At 46.3% G+C, this 16,868-nt stretch overlaps 2 protein-coding genes across 2 annotated transcripts; one reads left to right on the top strand and one right to left on the bottom strand.

The window, feature by feature from the left end:
• The first annotated feature begins 12 nt into the window (after window positions 1-12).
• LRRC42 (leucine rich repeat containing 42) lies at window positions 13-6,348 on the top strand. The gene is made up of 8 exons (XM_056497020.1): window positions 13-113; window positions 937-1,424; window positions 3,394-3,525; window positions 4,546-4,664; window positions 4,999-5,087; window positions 5,170-5,283; window positions 5,436-5,520; window positions 5,872-6,348. The coding sequence occupies exons 2-8, from the start codon at window positions 952-954 to the stop codon at window positions 6,126-6,128; spliced, it is 1,269 nt and encodes a 422-aa protein (XP_056352995.1). The 5' UTR covers window positions 13-113; window positions 937-951; the 3' UTR covers window positions 6,129-6,348.
• Window positions 6,349-7,861: 1,513 nt separating this feature from the next.
• LDLRAD1 (low density lipoprotein receptor class A domain containing 1) lies at window positions 7,862-13,606 on the bottom strand. Its single transcript, XM_056497732.1, has 6 exons — window positions 13,532-13,606; window positions 13,100-13,151; window positions 10,909-11,040; window positions 10,440-10,577; window positions 9,816-9,944; window positions 7,862-9,144 (listed from the first exon to the last, which is right to left on the bottom strand). Exons 1-6 carry the CDS (start codon window positions 13,550-13,552, stop codon window positions 8,999-9,001), a joined length of 618 nt encoding a protein of 205 aa, XP_056353707.1. The 5' UTR covers window positions 13,553-13,606; the 3' UTR covers window positions 7,862-8,998.
• Between the last annotated feature and the right edge of the window lie 3,262 nt (window positions 13,607-16,868).

The raw sequence follows: 16,868 nt of genomic DNA, 5'->3' as shown, positions 1-16,868 counted from the left end.
CGCCCGCCGCCCGCCCCCCGCGCGGCCCCGCCCGCCGCCCGCGGGCGCTGCGGGACGGGCGGCGGGAGCGCCGAGCCCCGGCCCGGCTGACGGCGCGGCCCCTCCCGGGGCAGGTAGGTGGGACCCGGGGGAAATCGGGGAACGAGCGGGGTTGTGGCCTCCCTGCGCGGCCGGGGACCTTCCCCCTGTGTCCCCTGCCCTTGTCCCCTTCCCCTGTGCCCCTGCCCCCGGCGCCCCTCGGGGCTGTGCCCGCTCACGGCGCGCTCACCCCCGGGCACGGCCCGGTCTCTTCACAGACCCTTCCCAGCGGAGCCGCTCACCCCGCTCCGGGTTGGACCCGATTCTTCGCACCCGCCTCCCCCATCCCTTCGGTACCCCCGGCCCCCCCTCGGGCAGGGCCCGATCCCCAGCCCCGCGGGGCAGGAGCTGAGGGGTTCCCGTCCCTGTCCTGCCCCTGGCCATGGCAGCCCTGAGCTCTCCTGCCCCCGCTCACGAACCAGAGCCCCCCGGCTGCGGCGGGGGAAGGGGCACGAGAGATGCCCACCCTCCCAGGGAGGGAGGTTCCAGCAGGCTCCATTGCCCAGCTGCAGTCAGACATGTGCCCTCCTCCTCCTTCTCCTTTCTCCTTCTGCTCCTGCCTGCACCAGAACCAGGCCTGGTTGTGGGAGCACTTCCCACTCAACCCAGCCCCTCTCCCGCCGCCCCTGTCTCCATCCCGGGCTCTCAGCCAGCCCGGGGCCCAGTTCCCACTCGGATGGGGTGTGTGGTTTGGTGGCAGGCAGATCACACCCTGCTCCACACAGCCTGCCCTCCTTGCACCGCAGGGCTACGTGGTCATGCTCAGGGCTCTGAGGGGAGCTGCCAGCTTTCGGGGCTTCCCTGGGTCACGTTTTCCTCTGCAGCTGTTCTTCACCTGTCTGTGATTTGTTTTTGCAGAGCTGATCGAGGGGAATGTCGTACTGTCTCCACTCAGAAAGCCATTTGGATACTGGGCCAATATATGTGCGTGAAAATGGGAAGCTGCACATGGTAAAGCAGGGTGCAGGCGGCCTACAGCATGTCACTCCCAAAGCAAGACCTTTTAGTCTGTTTTCCAGAAGTTTCTCAGTGGAGCTTTGTATGAACAGGGAGGATGATAGGGCAAGGAGGCAGAGGACTGATCATTTCATCTTCACATACACTAAGGAGGGGAACCTCCGCTACTCAGCCAAGTCCCTCTTCAGCCTAGTGCTGGGTTACATTTCTGATAATGTTGATCATATTGACTCGTTGATTGGTTTCCCAGAGCAGATTGCTGAAAAGCTTTTTTCAGCAGCAGAAGCAAGACAAAAGTTCACAGAGCCAGTGACAGGACTGAGAGCTCTGCAGAAGTTCACTGAAGCCTATGGCAGTTTGGTGCTGTGCTCACTGTGCTTGAGGAACAGGTAAGTGTGTCCCCTAACAAATCTTGTCATCTGCTGGGGCTTCCTGCTAGCTTCAAGCTTCCCCTAAATTAAATTAAATAAAAATACATTTTGGACTTATAACACCACCTGATTTTAATGAAATGCCCTGAGCCTTATCTGATTCTTGTGCTTGCTACCTTTTGCCCCATCTCTTTCCTACAAGTGCAGCTGCAAGTTTCATTTTAAGATACAAATCATGATAGAGGTAACAGACTACATCTGTTTTAACCAGCAGGGGATCATGTGGAGGATTAAACCTGAAACTATTTTTTAACAATAATAATCAGCACTTCTGTGGAAATCTATGTGCCTAGTGCCTTCTCAGGCATTTCATGGGATGTTTCTGTAATTGCCATTTAAAAGCTTTTCAACACACTTATCTGACTGTACAGATGAAATACACCCTTGCAAATTGTTCAGGTTTAGTAACTATAAGCTTGCTGTCATGTCTCATTTTGGGGGCTCAGAAGAAGATACAGACCTGTGGGTAAGTTGCAGGTTTTGAAATCAGGCAGGTTTTACTTAAATTATTGTTGTTGCCACTCCCATTCTGAATGTACTTTAACAAGGCCCTGATTACAGTCCAGCACTAGTTTTTCCATCTTCTCAATGCTGACATCTTATACTGAAGGGGTCTTGCCAGGTTTAAAACTGGATTATGTTTTTAAAGCGTTGCTCCTACTGAAGTCTTTCCCAGTAATAGAACCCGTCTCTTCCATTTCTACACTTGAGAAAGGGATGGTTTATCCAGTTTAAAATCAAAGTACTGGCATATTCATATGAAGTGCCAAGGGTGTTCTGAACACAGTAGGAATGTTTGAGTAGAAGTCAATTATCCTTTGTTTTATCCTTTAAACCTACTCCCTTTTTATCTCTAGCACAGATAATTTTATGGGTTTAATTTGGAAATTAAGCTACTTCTGGCATCTTTTGCTATTACAGAAAGCTGAGTTAAGTATCAAGTCTTTGAAATCCAGGAAGTAAGGCATTAAGGCATTTTCTGATTAATTTTATTCCTAAAAGAGCCCACTCTCCTCTCCAGAACCCCCCTGAGTTAATAATCTCTGTCAAGAACTGGCTTGTGCTCTGACTGTATGTTGTGCTTTTTGCAGAGCCAGATTGCACAGGAAAAGGGTGTGAGGGGTGGTTTAGTGGGTAAAATTACACTTGGGAGGATATTAAGGTCCTCTTATTTGCATGAACAAAGAGGTGTTCCTGGAGGGATCAAATTAGCAATCACCCCCAGTTTATGCAGTGAAGATGTTGACCTCAGGGTTTGTCTTGCTATGGGGAACACGAGGTAAATTCAGGAGAGATCAGTGAATTTGGAGCTTGTCTTGCCACAGGGACAGCAAGAGGTGACTGCAGGGGAGGTGTTGAGGGCTACGTGCTCATTACTGCATACTCATGCCTGCCATTCTTCAGTGGTTTGTTCCCATCTCTAAACCTCCTACTGAATAGCTCCAGCACAGATGTTTGCGTGGCTGCTGAGTGAATCAGAGCAGGGAACCAGCACAGCTAAAAAAAAAACCCATGAGTAACTGCTGCCTGGGGTGTAGCCACAGCTCTGGCCAGTTCTGGGCTTTTACTCCTAGTCAAGTATTTTACTGACATACATAAAAAGTAAAATTTTGCCACTGACAAGCTGTCCTGTTTAAAATCCACATTTGAGATGGGTTTTAAATTTGGATGAATGTGGGTTTGTCTATACCCTTCCTAGACACTGAAGAAGAGCAGTTTGTGAAGCTGATTTATGATAAACTGGGATATTTTGCATTATTCTAAAATAATACAGCAATAATCTGTAAAAAAGCTCCTAATAGCAATGTTTTCTAGTTGAAGTCTTGTTAGTCCAATATTTTGTAAAAATCAAAACCATGATAGTGATTTAAGGAGAAGGCTGGGAATTCAGACATGTTTGCTTTTTTTTTTTTTTTTTGCTTTGCAGATACCTGGTTATCTCTGAAAAGCTTGAAGAAATTAAGTCTTTCCGGGAGCTGACGTGTTTGGATCTCTCCTGCTGTAAACTTGGAGATGAACATGAGCTGCTGGAACACCTCACCAAAGAGGCCCTGTCTAGGTACCAATTTCTTGAGCTAAAAATGACACTTTCTTTCCTACACTAAGCATTTCAAAGAATCAGGCTGAGACTTTAAAGGGAAATTTCACAGGCTGCAGAGTGTAAGGTTGAAGATTTGGTTGTTCATAAAATCTGTTCAGGAGGTGAACAAAATACAGAATTTATTGTACACAAAGCACAAAAGTACTAAAAATATGCAAGATAATTTAATGTCTCATGTTTTATATCAACTTTTTATAATTCTCATCGTCTGGGTAAAAAATGCATCTTTAACATTTGGAACAGTTTTACATTTCCTATTTTTAAGGGGGAACTTTATCAGCCAAATTTTTAACCAAACTAGTGTTCTAGATGAAGATTTCTACAAGCAGAAACTTGAATATTTAGTTAGTTAACATCTTAAAACAGTAAATTTTGTGATACTGTTTGGTACTAAAGAATGACAAGTAGAAAATTTTGAAAACAACAAGTAAGATGACTGCTAATTAAGGATATTATGTTGCTGTAGTATTTTGGTGCATTTTGCATCAAGGTTTTGCCTTGAAGTGCTCTGGAGACAGTGCTTTAGTCTTTTAGATGTTTTTTCCTGAATTTTACTAATCTGTTATAATACCTCATTATTTTCTTAAAATCATTGCTGTATCACTTACCGAATCTGCTCTCTCTCATTTTGCCAAGCATTTTTTCTTAGTTTTGAGTGCATGTCAGTTTGGCAGCCTTGATATAAAGAACTTCAGGCTACAAAGAAGCTTATTGTCTCTGTTGGCAAATGTTTGGCTCTAGGATCAGTTTGTCACTGGAGCTGTGGGAATAGCTGCTCAAGTAGTGCTTCTGTTGAGCTAGCAGGGAAATATAAAGATATTTGTTAGTCCTGCTAACCCAGCTCCTTTCTCACTGCTTTTTACAGTGAGCCTGTAGGGCTTGGCACAGGATAACCCTTCTGACACAGAGCTTTAGGACATTCTGCAAAACTGTGAGAAATAATGACCATAAAGTACCTGTTTGTATCTCTCCTGCTAGTGTGAAAAGGCTTCTCCTGAAGGACAACTGCCTGTCAGATGCCGGCCTGCGCAGGATGACAGCGCCCGTCCGTGTGCTGAAAAAGGGCCTTGAGAATCTGCTGGTGCTGGACTTGTCCTGTAAGTGCTCCATGCTCTCATAACAGAAAGAACTTCTTTCTATTCTGATAAAGAATTTATTCCTTGCACTGAAGGAATGCAATTGATTTGTTGATTGCTGTGATTTCACCGGCCTCCCAGGAGGCACAGGGCAGACCTGAAGGCTCAGGCATTTGTTACTTACATCAATATTTTTAGTAGTTTGAGAATTGGTACTGTAAATATTTGTATTTTGATAATTAGAGGGAGAAAGTCAGTTCTAGTATTAGCTTTTGGAACAAATACTTCCTTGGTGTTTTAATCATCTTTTTCCACATCATGCAACGTAATTAACTTTACTTGGCCTTACCTTTAGGTAACCCTAAAATCACAGATGTGGGAATTGGATACCTTCTTTCTTTCAAGAAATTGAATTGTTTGGACATTTCTGGGACAGGTCTCAAGGTAAAAATCATCAGAAAAAGTTTACTGGACAAGTGTAATGAAGGTTCTTGCCCTATGACTGTGTTATTTCCCCTTTTCCCAGGATGTTGATGCTGTCATAAAGCGGCTCCAAATGCAGATAGGCCTGGTTCACTCAAAAGTGCCTCTGAAAGAATTTGATCACAGTAACTGCAAAACAGAGGGATGGGCAGAACAGGTAAGGGGAGTTAAACCTGTTTTACTCTTTAAAAATTTGCCTTATAGAATACAAAATTGCTGAATAGGAAAGAACAAGGGATGGAGTTGTTTCCAATGATATTTCTGTACGTTTTACAAGATACGTTTTAACTGCTTGATCTGTTCTTTCAGACAGTTCTGCAGTGGGAGCAGGCAATTATGGAGGCCAGGAAGCCCCAGGACAACTTGAAATCCAAAGTAACAGCTCTTCACTTCTGTACGTAACTGCATGGACAGCACAGAGTTGATTTATTTTCTTTTCTGCAGGGAGTATTTCCATTTTTTGGGGTTATAGAACAAATAGCATCTCAGGTATGCAATTTCAGCCCTTTGTGTAACTGCATTACAATGTACTTGAGTCTTTTCATTTGTTAGACTGCTGGATAATTCAAGTAAAGCACATACAACAGTTTTTTCCTTAAAATTCTGAGTCCAAGATATAATTGCTAATTTTTTCCTCTGGACATTTCCAAGTTGGTTTGGCCAAAACAATTTGTGCCACAAAGTTATGCATTTTATAGCACAATTCTGTTTTTGCCAAAATCTAAACTTGATTTTTTTTTTGTAGATGGCAAGACACGCAGAATAGAGGAAGTAGTCAAGTGCACTCTGGTGGAGCCAGAAACTAAAGCATCTGGAAACTTGCAGTTTTATAAGGAAAACATTCAAAATTGCCATTTACCTTTGAAAAAGGAGGTTGCAGGCAGCCACGAATTAAAGAACAATAAAAAAAGAGCTTTGGCTGAACAAGAGAGAGAAAGGACTTCCAAACAGAAGCATCTGTGCCTCACTGTGGAGGACTGGGATTTGTTAAATACCTACTGAGTCAGAAAGAAGTGGGTCTTTTGTTTGTTGTTCTCTTGCTGATGACAGGATTTGGACATAGTGAGAGAGAGTGACAAAGGAGACAAGTTCTGTTAAATCTGTTTGCTGTGACATGCCTGTGGGGTAACCTGTGCTGGGGGAAGGAAGGTTGGTAATGCTACTGTATATTTTCAATACATAATAATTTTTTCAAATAAAGTTTTTGTTGTCATCCTTAATTAACTCTTTTGATGAAGGGTATTTTTCACCAAAACAATTGGTCCTATCTCTTCTCCTCTCCTGCCTCGCCAGGGGCAGGACACAAATCAGTGCAGCTCATCTGAAATGAAGTGCCATGGGATGTTTACAGTGCTGCTAGAACAGAAACCTCAGCCTGAAAGCACCAGGCTGTGCTGATGGGGCTGTGGCAGAGGGAGGGAGCACAAAGGATAAGCACAGACCTTTGGGAAGGGAGGCAGAGGCAGTAACACTTCAACAACAGAAGCCCAAAGTGGAACACAAGTCCTTTTTCTTATTTTCACCCAGAAAATGAGAGCTGCAATGAGATTACTGTAGAGATTATGCTGTGCAGGTGGAATACATTCTTCCTTACAAGCAAATTCACTGTATTTGAGATCATTCTGTGGTTTAAAACCCATTTTCAGTGTGCCTCAAATACACTAACTGCACTTCTCCATCTGAAAACATTGTGGAGCATTTATAATTCAAATATTAATTATGCAGATCAGCTGTAAATCACCTGGACACTCAGACCTGTTCTGTGTTGGTCTGTGCAGCTGTAATGCTGCAGGTAACTTTAACATTGAATTCCTGCCCTGTTTCCATCAAAACTGGCTGAGGTGCACAGGGCTCATAATTCACTCAGGCCTCATGAGGCCAAGGATTTTCTCCAGGTTTCCCCTACCAGTGCTTCTTCAGAGGGTATCTTCCTTTTACACTGTTTACCATAATTCATCACCATGAAAAGCAGCACATCCTTGGAAACCAGGAAGAGGCCAAGAAAATGAACTTCAGCTCAAAAATGCATGAAGAACAAAACACCTTTGTCTTTTCCTTACTCCTGAATTTCCCTCAAAAAAGGACTAGGCACAAACAAAACAGGCACACTCGCATTCAAATCCTTTCTTTTCCCAGAAACTCCAGGCTATTAATACCTTCCCCTGACAACTACATCAGCTCTCTGCTGACACAAATAATGGCACAAATTGTGACTCAAAACAGCAGCTCAGTGGGGATGAAGATATGCAGTCTTCCCCCTCAAGTTGCTTCTGGTGCAATTGCCACCAAGGAATTTTTGGCCCCCCCTTCCACCACTGGAGATATGCTGATCAGACCATGGAGACATGCACATTTTTTTACCAATCCTATTTTTACCAATCCCATTACCTGGGCCCTGTGCTGAGCATGAGGGCTCCTGTATTTTTACTTTAACAGCTGATTAGTTAAATCCTTACTGCCCTGGGATGACATTTTACAGGCACAGAGAAAACAAGCTGTGCTCCCTGGCCAGGCCTGGAGAGGGACAGGTGAGTAAAAGCAGCTTTAACATTCCCCCATGCAGAGTTTTGCCTTCTCATTCCAGGTGAAGTGTGAGTCACAATACTGTAAAGCTATTTATAAAAAGATCTCTCAGATTTCCAGCTGTATCCCAGTGACAAATTGGAAGCAACATTCACCATTGATCTAAGTTACAGTGACAGGCAGAGCTGCAGATCACAGGACAGAGAAAAAATGAGCGAACAGGGGTTTATTTTTAAATATCTACGACCTAGGATGGCAATGGGAAAAAAGATTACATCATGTTTATTTTGGGCACAGAAAAGTAAGAGTACTCACTGTAAATGTGGGGGGTTTCCTCAATGTTTTAGACACAGATGAGATTTTCAAAGGAGCAGAGGAAACCTCATCTTTCTTAAATTTCAGTGTCATGCCCATACCTATATCTTGAGGACTGCTTTGAAGGCTTGGCTGCCTGATCCTGCCTTGCTGGCAGAGGAACAAAACAGGCAGCAAACAGATCCAGTGTCATCCCACACCACCCTGGGAGCAGCACTTGATTTTCTGCTGCTCTCTGCACCAAGGCTGAGATTTCTCTTTCCTCCTTTCTTTGCCAACTTCAGCGAGATCTATCCCAGCCCCATGGCTGTTCTCAACCTGCTGCTGCAAAACTGCACAGTGCTGAGTGAAGAGCAGGTTATTTTGTCAGGGACAGCTACTCTGTCACAGTGACATGATTTATCCCCCAAAACCCTGAAACTTCTCTAGTTTTCCATGCCATTTTACTCTCTGTGTTGGTTTCATGGTTTGAGAAGAGAGCAGGAGGTGCCTGAGCAGCAGCTCCCCACGCTGTCATCCCAGCACAGCATTCCCAAGGAAGTATCAGGAGCATCATTCCCAGGAGCATCAACACAGAGCCCTCAAAGCCATTGCTGAAACCATCTGCAGACGTGTTTTGAACACAAATAGAAGCTTCTCCTCCTGCCAGTGAAGATCAGGACTGCGAAGATGTGTTGGAGGCTCACCTCACTCAGCTCCTGCTCCTCGGGGCAGTTCTCAATGTCCCTGTGGTGGCTGCCTGTATGTCCATAGAGGAGAAACCCTTGGGCCAGGGCTGTGCCAGCAGTGGCTGGTGAAGCATCTCCAGCACAGCATCAGTGCTGAAGTGTCACCTTCACCTGGCAGCTGTGCCACAGCCAGTGTCCAGCCAAGGGCTGCCACACAGCCCTGGTCCTGTTTGGTGTCACTGCGCTGCTGGGGAGGATTTGCTTGGGCTGGATCATCCCAAGCAGGTGGCAGGGCAGGACCCCGAGGCTGCAGGGTGACGTGTGGGGAGCAGCCTGCTCTCTCCCCAGCAGGATGGGTGCCAGGATTCAGGCTGTGCAGAGGAACTCGTCGGACCAGCCCAGGCAGTGCTGGATGCCGTCCCGGCACAGCCTCCTGGGGATGCAGGAGCAGAACTCGTAGTGCACAGGGCTGCAGCTCCACCACTCCTGCCCACATGGGGGGCAGGCAGCCACTGGGAAGGACAGAAAACAGGGAACTGAAATGCTTCTGCTGCACTGACCCCCTCTTTCCTTGGGTAAAATCCCTTCAATCTCCAGCAGAAAAGCTGCTGTTGACAACCCTGTGACTGTGAGCCCACCAAAGCAGACACTGGCTTGGTGCTACTTGTGGGAGACAACCAGAGTATGACATTGCAATGACCTTCATGGCAGAGAGGCCATCCTGGGGGAAACAACTAACTGTTATTCCCCCCTGCCCCCTTTTTTTTCCCAAAAGCACAGCAGTGACTTAGGAACAAATCTGCTGCTCATTTTAGTAAAACTCAGCTCCCACGCAGCTTGGAGATCCAGCCATCTGCTGACCAGCTAGCAAAGGCCAGCTTTAATGGTTACTACTAACTACAGCCACACATCCTGATGAAACTGCTCCACATCAGCAAGTCATGGAGGAAGAGCAATTTTTGGGACTGGGAGCAAAGCACAGAGCCTTTCCCCTCTCACAGAAGCCTCGGCAGCCAGGGGGACTGAGCCTGCACAGCTCATACTCACACCCTATCCCAGCTATTCTGAGTTTTAGTGGTGGATGCCAGCCTGCAGGCATTTCCAGCAGCACCCACGAGCACCACACCTGTACAACCTGTACAACCCATCAGCAGAAAGGCCAGGAGGCAGCAGACAGACTTACAGCTCCCTGTCTCGTCAGAGCAGTCCCCGCAGTCGTTCATCCCATTACACCTCTGGTCAGCATAAACCCAGGACCTGGGGCTCCTGCAGTAGAAAATCAGGTGTCCTGGGAGGCTGTGGGGCAAGTCACCTGCAAGGACACATAGAGAACACGGTGAACTCCCCCAGGCACAGCCACACCAGCTAAAATGGGGATGGCACACACCAAAGTGCTGCCAGGACACTTCCCCTGCAGTATCAAATGAACATGAACAAATGGGGAAGCTCTGTTGTTGGACACAGGAAGTCTGGCCCAGGTTTCTGCTTTATTTAGTTTTTTCCCCAGGGTGACTGAACAATAAATTACCCATGTAGGCATACAGCTTCACTGATGGAGGAAAATTACATCACACTTTTTAAAAAAGAAACCCTAGGAAGATCAGACAAGCTTGGAGTCTTCAATTCCTGGCATTCCTGCTAGGTTTTGGGCAGTGCCATCTCTCAGCATCTGCCCTACAAAGGCTCTGCCAGGCTTATCTGCTCCTGTAGGCAGCCAGAAGCACGGAGTAGGGTTAGAGGAACCCCAGCTGCTGTTTCACAGCTGGAAAACCAGTGCAGGGAGGATGCTCACAACAAAACCACTCACCACAGAGCTGCTCCTGCTCATCCTCTCCATTCCTGCAGTTGCTGACCCTGTCACAGACCCAGCTGGCTGGGACACAGGTCATTCTGTCATCACACAAGAAGCCTGTCTTGTTATTAGGGGCTGTGCAGAGGCGGTTCACTGAGGGGAAAGCAAGAAAATCTTCATTTTCCAGAATTTTTGTGATATGAGGAATAGATCAAGGGGAGTAAAGAGGGGTTTAAGGTTTGAGTATGACAGAGCTACCCAGAGTTATCCCAGCCCTATGGAGCAGAACAGCAGAGCCAGGGAATGGCTGGTGGCCATTTGGGCTGAGCAAAGCTGGTCCAGCCCCCATCACCCTGCTCATCCCTTCCCCCTGGTTTGTGCTGGAGAGCACCATTAAACACACAGTGATGGACACAAGGGCTGTGCTCATGCAGCACCATTTCTGCCTCCCTTTCCAAAAACAGAACCACTCTTGGGATACAACCTGGTGCCCGTGGCAGCAGTGCCAGAGCCAGCCCCGAGGCCAGGGCAGCCCCCAGGATGAGCAGTGCCACGGCAGAGATGCAGAGGGGTCTCTGTGTGCAGCCAGTGTGGGCACCACAGGGATGGCAGCAGCCTGGGGAGGCAAGAGAGAGAGGTGAGGGACTGAGGAAAGGTCTGGGGTGTTTCAGAGGGGATCAGTGAGGCTGATGTTTTGGGGTCTCTGCATACGAGATTGGTATGGGCTGCTGCGAGTTAGGGGTTAATAATTGAGTTTAAGGAGACAAACTCCAACATTCAACACCTCTGTCCTAGGTTACAGTGTACAGATGTGCCCAAAAGTATGTATTCTATCACCATCTGCTGAAACCAGGTGGGGCAGTGATCCTTATCTCTGTGGGAGATATCCTCTGCTAATGGGCCATCTGTTAAAAACCAGGTGGGGCAATGTTCTTTATCTTTCCCACAACCCATCCTTCCTGCAGGAAGATATCTCCTGTTAATGGGCCACTGAGTCCCACTGCATGACTGATCAAATTACATCATCCCACTGGGAGATGCTCCAGCCAGGAGGAGGAGCCAAACATTTCCTACCCAGATAAAAACTGAGATTTGGAACACCAAGGCAGCCCTTACCCACTGGTTTCCAGGGGACAAGAGCCACCAGACCTTTCTGCAGGATCACTACTTGAACAAGACCACTTCATCTGGACTGCTACCACCACCCTAACTAGCAGGGTGTCAGGTTGTATTCTGACTCTGACAGTGGTTTTTCTTTTGTACTATTGCATATATTTTATTTTTTCCCTATTAAATTGTATTTCTGACTTGGAGTCGCTTACTGGTTTTGCTTTCAAACCAGTACAGCCTCCTCCTGGGGAATTTTGCTGCTTGCAGTGTGGAGGAAATTGTGCTGCTGTTACAGAGCCCTGGGGTTGAAATGGCACAAACTCCACATCTCCATCAGAGCTCATCCTGTGGACTTGGATGCAGAAGGAAGAAAGTCAAGACCCTGCCCAACCCTGAGGGACAGCAGTGACTGAAACACAGGGCAGGCTGAAGTAAGCCCATAACAAAACTCCCCAAGAGCTAAGATTTCATTTTACAGCACTTCAGGCTTTCTGCCCCAACCAGGCCCATGGAATGAGGCTAGTTTATCAGCACAAAATGGTGAGAAGGAATTGAAGAGCTGCCCTTTCCCTCCCTAATGACATCTCCAGGGCATAGCAACCTTCCAGGGACTGCAGGTTTCAGAAAGTCAGGTACATAAATCAAACCAACTGCAGAAAAGGCAGTTGGCCAAACCCAGTCACTCAACACAATGGCAGCACACAAAGGAGCAATGCCAGGCACCCACCCTCACCTCAGCAACCTGCACCTAGAGCTTTGCCTCTAAACCAACAGGGCATTTTCCTGCATTCCTTCATATTCCCAATAGCAAAAAATATTTTGGCCATCTCAAAAACACCAGTCACTTAACACAATACTGCCTGTATAATTGGTTTTGGTATATCTGAACTTAAAAATCTTTAAATAGAATTTTAAAAAGCTTTCAGACACTTAACTTTTCAGTTAGAATTTGTCTCAGCTGTGCTTTGTGTTTACTTAGTTGTTTTAGTGCCCAAAGTCAAGGGAAGGCACAGCCTTTGCTCAGCAGCAAAAGGATCCTCATTCCAGCAACTCCCCCTTTGTCATGCTCCAGCAGGAGCCAAACACATTTCAGCTCAGAAGAGAAATGGTGAATTACAGCATGTCTGTGTCTACAAAACACCTCTGACTACAAAGCACAACAGTTATAGACTTGAGTATAAAATAATGGTGCTGATGAAATGTTGCAAGCTGATCTGCAGGCTTGCTATTTGGTTCTGTTTGATCTCACCTCGTCCTTCAGAGTACAGGCAAAATCTGCTGAAGTTTGGCTATTAAGACATATGGAAAGGCCACAGCAAGCTCATTATGAGCCTTTCTGTGACAGACAAGGATCACCTATCATACCACTACACACACGACTGCCAGCTCCAGGCCAACACAGAACAGCTGAAGTTTATTAATTTTATAGTCTGGACATTTCACTACACAGAAAAGAGGGAAAATCAGTCCAAACAGACCATAAATTGTGGTTGTGTTTTTATATTACATTGATAGCTTCAATTGATTTATGCTTTAATAATAAAACTCTGCATTTTATTCATTACCTCTATTTCCAGAGAAGGAATCTGTTGAACCAGTAGCTACACCACCATTTCTCTAGAAGGAAAGGGATAAAAGGTTCTGTAAATCCTCACAGCCACACAAACTTCACTTTTCTAGTTCTCACACCATCTTACCCAGGAATACATCTTGTACTCCATTATTGTTATGTACAAGCAAAGATTGCCTCAGTGAAAACATGGCCCAACTTTAATTCCCAAAACGATCCATCACATCACCTTTTAAACCTTAATTACCCATTTGTAAAACAAGCACTAACCAAGCCCAGTGCTTTACATCAACTCTTTTGTATCAAGGTAAGTGGAAACAACTCAGAATCTCAGAGAAAGCAGTGATAAAGAGGTCAGGCAAACAGCACTGTCAAGAGCACAGATACTTCAGGGAATATGTATGTAGGATTTTTTGAAGGACTGTACCTGGGGATGAGTTTTGTTCATGCTTCCCAGAGCTGCAGGGACCACAGGGAGCTGTCTGTGCCTGAGCACAGAGCTGTTACCAGGATACAAACCCAACAGAGGCAGGAGAGCAAGGAGAGCCCTGCTGACAGGAGGGCACTGGCAGGGCAGAGCTCAGCCTCTGCTCCAGCCCCTGGGAAAGCCAACAACAAACTCCCTCCTTCTTCTTGTATCAAACATGGTTTGGCAACAGGGCATTAGACAACTCAGAGAACAGAGATTTAGGAAGCTGAGAGCCCTGCTGACAGGTTGGAAGATGAACACTCACCTCTAGCTCATGCTGACTGCATTTACCCCTGTGCTGGTCACAGAAAACCCCTTCACAATGAAAGCTTGAGGGAAGAGAGTCTCATCTTCATGGAAGTCTCCTTTCCCCACACTTCCTTCCCAAGACAGAGCTGTCACCCTGCCCTTGTGGCAGCACCAGCCCAGGCTCCTGCCAGGTGATGAGATCTCAGGAGAGCTGTGCAGGATACAACCATCTGGAACAGCTTTCTTGCTTGGGCAAGGAGCACAGGCACAGGAAACCCTCCAGGGTCCTTTTTCACTCGTGGGCTTGAATTTCCAGAATAACTAGAAAGTTTTGCAGCTCAGTCTGCAGCAAACACAAACTTACAAACAGACTTGGAGCCTTCTAAACTGGCCACAGGTCTTGGAACACCCCCCACAGAGGGAGCTTTGCAGCTTCAAGGATGAAATTTCATGAGCAGGCAGCTTTTCCATGGGGGGAGTGGGGAGAAAAAGCACCAGCATAGTTTTTGAGGAGCCTGTGCTGTTCTTGCAAGAGGGTCCACAGGACTCAATGCTTCCAAATTGTTGCCACCCCACAAGCCACGACTCCTCCCCAAGCAAGACAGTGTGACCAGGGCTGTGGGAGAGAGGCTGGCAGCCAGATTGTCTCTAAACTGACTCTGAGACACTGCCTTGGGGTTGATTCAGAGCACCACATAATGCCTGACATGGAGCAACAACTGCAGCTCCAACTTCCCTCTCCATCCCCAGACATAAACCCACCCCCATTATACTGAGTTAATACACTCTTCATGACCAGGGCATCTCCAACCCTGTCCTCACAGAATAGCCAGAATTAAACACAGTCCTGTAGGAGCTCCTCCTTCAGTACAGCAGCACCAATTTGTCCAAAACAGAAGCTTCTCACAGGAATACATCACTACTAAAGGTGGTGCTAGAAAACTCTCAGGTTTCAAGAAGGATTTTGGGTGAAAACATCCAACACCATGTAGCAAAGAGTCTGCAAGTCTGGGCAGCTGCTGCAATGTGAAAAAATGTCAGACTAAGTGGATCTTAAATTCTGGACCTCTTGCTCTTTAAAGATGAAGTTTCAGTTTCTAATCAGACTTGATACAGGACTATTTTGAGCCTTCATAAAGCTTATTAGGTGACTGGCAGTTTGCTAAGAGCCCTGTGTAAGAGCCAGGTCAAGCAGGCCAGCTGTGCACACTCTGCAAAACAATCTACAATGACGAGTTTAAAATGTGGAATCAACCCCCCCTTGGAGACAAACGTCTGTAAGAGATGTCCAGAGAAGGATAACAGAGCTGGGGAAAGCTCTGGAGCACAAGTGTAATGAGAAACTGCTGAGAGAGTTCAGCTTGGAGAAAAAGAGGCTCAGGGGGAACCTTCTTGCTCTCTGTGACTCCCTGGTTGGAGCCAGGTGGGGGTCAGGCTCTTCTCCTCCGAATTAACAAGCAATAGAACAAGAGGAAAACAGCCTCAAGTTGCACCAGAGGAGGTTTAGATTGGATAGCAGAAAAAAAATTCTTCACTGGGAGAGTTGTCAGGCATTGGATCAGGCTGCTCAGGTGGAGGAACTACTCCTAAAGCCATGTGGATGTGGCACTCGGGGACAGGGGTTACTGGTGGCATTGGCAGTACTGGGGAAATGGCTGGACTCATTCTTGAAGGTCTTTTCTGAGCAAAAAATTCTATGATTCTACAAGCTGACATCTACCACCATCTGTTTCCTGCTCCAGGATTACCAAGCTCAGCTGTAGCCAACCAGGCTACTGGGTTTTAGAGCAGTTACCCCACATCAAAGACTGCTCAGAGTTCAGAAAAATGAGTTCATGACAGAGACATAAGAAACATAAGCAAGCTTTTCTGAAGTTTAAAAAAATTTTTAAAAATTGACAAATATCAGAAAAGCTGAAGAGGCAACAAATATCAAGGTATCCAGTATGGTAGAAGGTTATTGTTAATTCTAGCACCTAAATCTCCCCGTTTCCCCAGCTGTACCTTGGCTATTTCTGCCAACAGTGAATTGCACACACTTAAGAGGGTCACCTCATTTGTATCCAGATGATTCCATTCTAAACCTGATACAGGTTCAGTTAGACACATGCCTAAAGAGAATATAAAATGCTTTCTGCCTGCAATTTCAATAATTTAAGGCCCTTAATTTAAACAGTGGTTTTGAGCAGAGATCAAACCCAAATTGCAGCCTCTGAAAAGGGAGATGTCAGTAAGCCAAACATTTAGCAAAAAATGAATAAGAAATGACATTTTGCAAAGCCAAATGCCAAGACAGCTTAAAGACTCCATTTAGATTAGAAATCTTGAGAAGCAGTTCAATTACTTGCTAGTATCTGATTTTACTGAGGGAAGATCTTTTGACAAGTTTACAAGTACAACACTCACCAGGTTCCTCAGGCTCTGGCTCGCTCTGGATACAGCAGTGCCAAGTGCCAGAGTGCCACAGGCACAGAGCTCTCTGTGACCCAAGAGCACATTGCTGAATCACTGGCTGCACTGCACAGATCACTCAGCTGAAATGTCATTAAACAACGAACAAAAGACAAAACACCCAATGAAAGCACAAGTTGTTTGATTAACTTGAGCCCAGGGCTGTAAGCAATGGAGTTTTGAAGAGAAAATGTTGTGAAATCAAGTCATCAGCCTAACAGAGGTTGTGCTGTCCACGCTGGAACAGGCAAAGAGCCACGTATGCACTGAGCTGCTCCCTCTGCAACCACGTGTAATGGTAAAGGAAAACATTTTAACAGCTTGCAAACATTTCCATAAGCTATTCAGTTAGAAACATGGGGAGTGCTGAAATCTCTCCTGGAAATCCCAACCACCACAGTGCTAAGATGGGCACTAATCCCTGAAGCAAAGCCAGCACTGGCAGAGTAATTGCTGAACAGGGTTGCACAGGTCACATCTGAGCTCTGGCATCCCCAGCAGAGGGGCTGGGCTGGGCTCTGCCTGCGCCAGCAGAAACGAGGCTGCAGCAGCTCTGACACAGCAGCTCCTGTCCCTGCCCAGGGAGCAGTGTCCC

The sequence above is a fragment of the Oenanthe melanoleuca genome, chromosome 8 (genome assembly GCF_029582105.1).
Source record: "Oenanthe melanoleuca isolate GR-GAL-2019-014 chromosome 8, OMel1.0, whole genome shotgun sequence".
In the NCBI taxonomy this organism is placed as follows: Eukaryota; Metazoa; Chordata; class Aves; order Passeriformes; family Muscicapidae; genus Oenanthe; species Oenanthe melanoleuca.
The sequence above is the reverse complement of the archived record's forward strand: the minus strand, read 5'-3'. Positions and strand labels throughout refer to the sequence as shown.